General features: G+C 30.9%; 1 protein-coding gene across 1 annotated transcript; it reads right to left on the bottom strand.

The window, feature by feature from the left end:
* Positions 1-947: 947 nt before the first annotated feature.
* On the bottom strand, positions 948-2669 carry LOC18097480 (transcription factor TCP14). The gene has a single exon (XM_006383974.3). It carries the CDS (start codon positions 2396-2398, stop codon positions 1211-1213), a length of 1188 nt encoding a protein of 395 aa, XP_006384036.1. The 5' UTR covers positions 2399-2669; the 3' UTR covers positions 948-1210.
* Positions 2670-7525: the final 4856 nt, after the last annotated feature.

Genomic DNA, 7525 nt, shown 5'->3' with positions numbered 1-7525 from the left:
TTTGGTTTTGGGTTATGAATGATAGGTTGTCAATTCAAAATCTTGAAAATTCAATAGATTTAAAGTGGTTATGAATTAGATTTGGAAATGGAAATGATATATTTAATTTTTTTTTAGTTTGAAAGATAATTAATTAAGGTTGTAGTAGAATTGTCTCCAACCACAGGGAAGCCCAGTCAGTAATTATTATGCCAGGAAGGGTGGCATGCATTCATGCCATCAAGATGGGGAGCACCACCGCTGGTGGGTGGACTCTACCAAGGCTTACCTATTTGGCAACGGCAACCTGATGTGTGAGATTTAAAAAACGAAGGACCACGCGTCAAGGTTTTGATGGCTGCGGCATTGTAGAACTTGCCATAAAAAAAAAGAGAGAGGAATGATCCACCTCTTTGTCAGTGACATTGTACATTGGTTCGGGCAATAACCGGCATCTAGGCCCACCACCTGAGCCAACAGCTGGAACTGATAAGGTCTGGGTCCCTCCCCCTTCTCTCTGAAAAAAAATCTTAATCATTGATGCAGTAAAACCTTGAGATTCATGGCAGAGATTTGGAATCAGAATGTGAGAAAAAGCAACACTACATTGCATTGCAGTAACAATGTGGTCAATTTCATCTCTCTCGCCAGCTTTGACAAACCTTTTAAAGTGATTTATGTAATTGAATACACCAAGGCCTTTTCACCATCAATCTCTACAGAGAAAAAGGAAGGAGAAAGAGAGAACTCAATGTATGTCATCTACGTGGGAGACTTACCATCCATACAGCATAACAACATTAGCGTGTGTGTAAATGTCATTTTCTCCAACACCATTAAAGCACATGAATTGTATTACAGGTAGCAGCAGCAGCAGCAGCTTTGGCCAGAAAGGAAAAGAAAAAAGAAAAGATATTGCACTAACAATGATGATGAGAGATAGATGTTCTGTAGGAGTAATAAATAAGTGAAATGAAAAACCCAAATGAGGCCTTTTATTAAAACCACCACCCAACCCAACACCCTGTTTAAAATAGTACTGTCTTTAAGTCCCACAAACCCTAGCTAAAACCCCATTTTAATCACACAAAAAAAAAATATTGGAATAATAATTCAAGGATAAGGAAAACAAAACTCCAATATTTCAAGAACAATCAAACCTCACGTGTGCTACACATAAAAACTACACAAGTGGAGGGTTGATGATCATGATGATGCTTTTTTTCCATCTCTATGAGTGATGACTTGTTGTATCATGCCGATCATCGCTTCCTCCACCACCGCCACCATGATGTGAGTGAGACCCGCTCGCCTGTGATTCCGATATGCCGGATGCCCGGTAGGGGTTTAATCCAGCTAGCATATTCAAATGACCTAATTCACTCATCCCACTATTACCAGCACTAGACCCACCAATACTTGTAGACCCCAGTTGCTGGCTAGGCAATAAGGTAACAGGAGCAGGAAAATTCATAAAATGTAACCCACTAGACATGGTGCTCCTGTACAAACCACTGTTATTAACAGAAGGAAATGTCCATATAGGATCTCCGCTCATGACTTGATTATTATTGGAATTAGCCAGCATCCAAAAATTTGCTGGAATTTGTCCATGACTAGCTGGAACTGCCCCACTACTGGATTGCAACAGGTAGCTTCCCATCTGATGCTGTTGCGATGATGATAAATCTTGCTCGGGCCTTCTTTTCCTGTTGAAACTCTCTTCTGTCTCCGTTGATAACTCCAGTGAAGAATTGTCTCGCAATTCTTGCTTTGCTTGCATCATTGCGTTCAGATTGTTACTAGATTGGAAACTTAAAAATGTCGGTGGTTGTGAGGTCTCTAGCCCAATTCCAGGAAACAAACTGCGACTACGTTGTTGCAGTGAAAAGTTTGGGCTAAAACTCCCTGATCTTAGCTGAGACGGAATTGACATACTTGAACCTGAGCTACGCAAGGATATGTTAAGGGAAGTGAAATTAGCAGGGATTGTTCCGGTGCCTGTGGCAGCGATCACAGCTGGTTCTGCTTGTTGAAGTAACCACTCGACGGTTTCACCGTCTGATTTGTGGCCAAGTTCTTTAGTGAGCTGAAAAACCCTAGCAGCGCAGAGAGCTGGCATGCGAATTCTGCGGCCACGTCCATCCACCTTGGTGTGTCTGTCCTTTGTTGATGTTCGTTTTGGAGGGGGTTTCTTCGATTGTTCTGCAGAAACAATTTGGAGATTAGAGGTAGAGAGGTTCGTGTTAGTTTTGTTGCTGTTGTTGTCGTTGTCTGGTTCGGTAGTGGAGATGGGAAGAGAAGGGTAAGGAGAAGAGGACGAACAAGGCTCGTCTTCTTTCTTTTCCAGTAATTGGAATGGGAAGTTTGGGCGGTGTTTGTGGTGGTAGTGGTGGAGCTGATCATCACCTCCTTCCATGATAGCATGAAAATTAATATGTGGGAATTTCTCCAAAGGCTTTTTTCCTTCTTTCTTTCTGTTTATATTTTCTATGAGAAAAAGACTGAATATTTACTAGAGTAGAGGATAGGATACTGTGTCGAGGGGGAGAGAGAGAGAGAGAGACCCTTTTTCTGGTTTCTCGTTTCTCTTTTGGGTGCCTGGAATTCCCTCCCTTGAGAATTGATGTTAGAGAGAGGATAAGGGAGGAAGAGCTGGACGAGCTTTAAGCAACAAACATAATGAGTGAGAATTATATGGGGTAAGCTTTAAAAAGCAATTTTTTTTAACAAAAAGAAAAATTTTGCTTTGTTGATGTGTCGACAAGCTTTTAATTTTCCCTTTTTAAAAAAAAACAGGAGAAAAATCAGGCCTCGACGTGTGATCTGCTTCACAGATCAGTCCCGGTGTTCAGAACTTTGAAAAATATGGCTCAGCCTTTCAACATTGTAAGTTAGCCATTAAATTAATGATAGAGAGAAGTGTGTCCTCAACGCCTTGTATGTTTTTTTAAAAAAACAATTAATTGAAAATATATTAAATAATATTTTATATTTTTTAATAGCATATTAAAATCATCAAAAAAAATACTCTAAAAAATAAATTTAATATTTTTTCAAACAAAAAAGTAATTTAAAAATATCTTAAAAAACAAAAACAAACACAGTATCAAGCATGCACTAAACTTCCAATATTAAGAAGGTAATTAAATCAACAATTAATACATTTTGCTAATGTGAAATTATTTTATTTCTTTTCTCCCAAACGTATTTAGATTCTTTCCTCCCTTCCTCCATATCTACCACCACTCAGTACACCTTATTTTAAAAACTTGTACTTGCTTTCACCACCTTCATCCCTCCACTCATGTTAAATTTGACCATGGAATATAGCATCGTTGTGCAATTTACAACCCATCACTTTCCTATTTTAATTCAACGATGACTATTTTGGATGAATTGTGTGATTAATTGGGGTTCTTGCTTCCCTGAAAAGAAAGTATTTAATATTTTCTTTGATGTGCATAGTAAAAATGGTTTGAGTTATGCACGCAACATGTTTCATAAAATGTTCGAGAGAGATGTTTCTTATAATATTTCAATGGTTTAGGTATGCAAGAAAGAGAATATTGATGGAAACTCTTGTTTTGTGCTGTTTGTGGTGAACAGGGAAGATCTAATTTCAATGGTTTAGGTATGCAAATTAAGTAATTGTTTGAGCAAGCACATCATCTTGTCATGAAACTCCAATCTTTTTTTAGATGGTATCCAATATTATTTTATCCCTCTTAGTTTGTACAAAAAAAATATCGCTTTTAACCTGTTATTTGCCTGTATAATATGATTTTTAGTTTAATTTTCATGATAAAAAAACGACTTTTAAGCTATTTATAAGTTACATTAATTTATAATCAGGTTTAAATTGATAGTCTTTAAATTTAAATAAAAATTATTAGTGTAAATATTCTAAAATGATAGTAGGATAAGATCATGTTAAAGCATGCATGTTCTTGCAAGGAAAATAAACAGTAGTGGACCCATCAGTGTTGATGTTGAAACGTTGAGTCCATGTTCAGAAACGTTTTGAAAATGGAGGACTGGTATGTAAAATGCGTTATACGTAGAGGACTGATTTTGTATTTATATCTTTTTTGTTTTTATGAATTTGGACAGCAATGTTCCTTTTTATTGTGGTGGACAGTCCCTTTGGTTCAGACTCCACGTGAGGTGCTCTTTTTATCATTCAATCCATAAAGACAGTGGTGGCCAGAGGTGGGCCCAATCCCAAGTCAAAAATTTGAGAGACTTATTATTAGCTGGGTCCCATTTCATTCTAGCAAAGGAACCTGATAGGTGGACAATACTTTAGGATTACAACACGTGGCGTTGAGGATTACAGTACATGATCTACTGCGATAACAGGCATCATAACTCGTACATAGATACCTCCAGCCTTACACCCACGCTGCGCTACGACTAGGATTTCAATTGGGTATTTGAGATTTGTTCAAGAAAAATTTTATTTTTAAATTATAGTTTATAAAAAAAATTTCTGCATTTGAATAATTTTGATGTATTAATATTAAAAATATATTTTAAAATATATATTATTTTAATATATTTTCAAATAAAAAATATTTTAAAAAACAATATTTATTGTACTTTTAAAAAATCCCAAGGTTAAATTTGCTAACATGGGAGAATGGGGCTTGCACTTTAAATTCATGATTTTTTTATTAGAAAACAAAATGATACTGTATATTATTAACAAAATAAATGAAATAATAAATAAAAAAAGAATTATTAACAGTAATTAAATAATAAAATGAGAAAAAGTTAATTTTTGGGAAAAAAAATAATGTTAATAAAATGTAATAAAACGTGAAAAAAAAAAGTTTGGTATTAAAATATTAATTTAAAAAAAAACAAATGATAGAAAAATGGAAACTCTTAGGATTAAACTACATCTTTGTGCGCAAAATCTACCTTGGGGCTTGTTTTATTGTTCTTTGTCAAATGCTTTTTTAATTTATGTTTTTAGTCCCAATTACAAATACTGAAATGTGAAAAAAAATAAAGTTTGGTATTGAAATGTTAATTTAAAAAAAAAACAAGGATCAAATGGATAGAAAAATGAAAACTCTTAGTATCAGACTAAAGTTTCATGTGCAAAATCTTCCTGGGCTTGTTTTGGTGTTCTTTCTCAAATGTAATCTTTATTTTTTTAATTTCTATTTTTAGTCCCAATTAAATCTTGATTTAGCAAAATTAAAACCTAACCAACCCAACGTACCTGGGAGGATGCAATTGGAAGGTTTAAAAATTTGATGACAAGAAAATAAACTTTATTGATCAAAATAAATAGTGTAATTCATAGTATTATATGAGGTGGGCTACAATAAAATATCGATCTCTTTTAGTTTCTTGTATAACAACGAAGAATTTTTTAGAATCTATTTTTTATTTAATGATATGATAGTAAATAAATATATTTTCATGGAAAAGATAACAAATAAAATTATAGTGAATTTTTTTTTTCAATTAGTCTTTATGATTATTAATTTTTTTTTGCAACAAAATGATTTTTTTAGCAACATATTTCATTCAATAAAAAGTTTAAACAATAGAAGAAAAACAATTAGAAAAGGCTACGATTTAAATTCTTAAAAAATGTTTTATTAAACGAATATTTTACATTTTTATAGTAGTGGCCTTTTTTTTTTAATTACAAGAAAAGGCAATTAAAATATATTTTTTTCAAAACATTTAATAATTTAAAATAATTAGGAAAAATATATATCTTCTATCAAAACTACATTTTTTATCAATTCATTTCCTTTTTTTTAAGAAAAAACCCTTTTTGTATCAGAAGCATTGTGTTTTAAATAAAAACAAATTTCAAAAATCTAAATAATTTAAAATAACTAGAAAAAGTATATACCTTCTATCTAAACTACATTTTCTTATCAATGCATTAATTTTTAAAATAGAAAACATATTTTAATCGTAAGCATTGTATTTTAAATAAGAAAAATTAACATAATATGAAAATTAAGTTTCAATAAAAGAAACACATTGAAAACCATATCTCGAGATTTTGTATTCAATTAAAGAAAAAACTGGATAATTAATCTCAAAAAAATATTTTAAGAACTAATAATAAACACATAAAAAATATAAATTTAATTTCATAGAATATTCATGAATACAAATTAAAAGAAATTGCACAATATGTACATATAAAATAATTACAGAGATGATTACTAGTATTTAAAAAAAAATATTGTAATCTTATTAGAAAATAAAGGTAAAATTGAATGTTATTTAATATAATAATATCTCAAATATAACTTGAACTATTCTATTATGATCAAGTTTAATGAATATTTAAAATGATAACAACAACAACAATAATAATAATAGGTTGTTTAAAACAAGGGAAGGGCCAACACACCTAGCTCAATTAACAAAAGGCCAGACCCACACGCCTCAACTTTTTTTATTTATTTTTTTATTTAAAAGAGTGTACAAAGTGTCACCCAGTCTAGGTCTTGTTAATTAATAAATTAGACAATATGTCGTCTCCTTACACAGATTTCGGTTATCTAAAGTGGTTGAAAAGTTGAGTTTTAACTTCTTTAATCCAAAAATAACTCTTTTAAACCTATTTTCGCTTATAAAAATTTGAGGAACACCTTAGAAAACTCAATGAACTCATTTCTAATCTCAAACCACCCTTTAATCTCTTAAAAAAATAACTTGAATAAAAAAAACAATGTTCAGGTACTGAAAAAAAGATATAAAAAACTGTTTTATGACAAATATGTAAAAACGATAATAAGAGCTAAGCCAACATGGGACATCTTGTCAAATCCGCAGTCTAAATTATGTGACTGGAATAACCCAATTAAAAATAAAAAGAATTATAAATATTTTTAAAAAAAATGTGTTAACTTTTTTTAAATATGTGATCCAAGTCATTAAACTTGAAACACTTAATCTTGAAAATTCACAAAGTTCAATTCTAAAAAAAAAATATTAAATGATAAAATTGAAAGAAAAAAATCTGATCATACAAATTTTTTAAAAAAAATAGCAATTCAAAAATTAAATATCAATATCATGATAACTACTATTATTAATAAGTAATACAATCATTATTTCTATCATCATTATCATCATCGTTGTTGTTGTTGTTATAACTAACATTACAATTATTATTGTTGTTGTTGTTGTTGTTGTTGTTATTGAAAAAATAAAAACCATGAACTTGATTTGTATAATAAAATTAAAAACTATAAAAACTTTGACAAAAAAACCAAGGAAAACAATAAGAAAATCAAAAGAAAATGGACCAAGTTGAAATCACTATTATCATTGAAAAAACAAAAATCATAAACTTGATTTGAATGATCAAATTACAAGCCATAAAAACTTTCTTAAAAGAGCAAAGAAAAATAAATTAAGAAATTAAAAGTAAAAGGACCGAATTGAAATACCTTATATATACAAATTAAGAATCAAGGGTTAAATTGAAAACAAACAAAACTTCAAAAAAAAAATAACTAAAAAACAGTAATCAAAACTCAAAAGGTATGAACTTGAA

The sequence above is a fragment of the Populus trichocarpa genome, chromosome 4 (genome assembly GCF_000002775.5).
Source record: "Populus trichocarpa isolate Nisqually-1 chromosome 4, P.trichocarpa_v4.1, whole genome shotgun sequence".
Classification (NCBI taxonomy): Eukaryota; Viridiplantae; Streptophyta; class Magnoliopsida; order Malpighiales; family Salicaceae; genus Populus; species Populus trichocarpa.
This window is presented reverse-complemented; position numbering and strand designations above follow the sequence as displayed.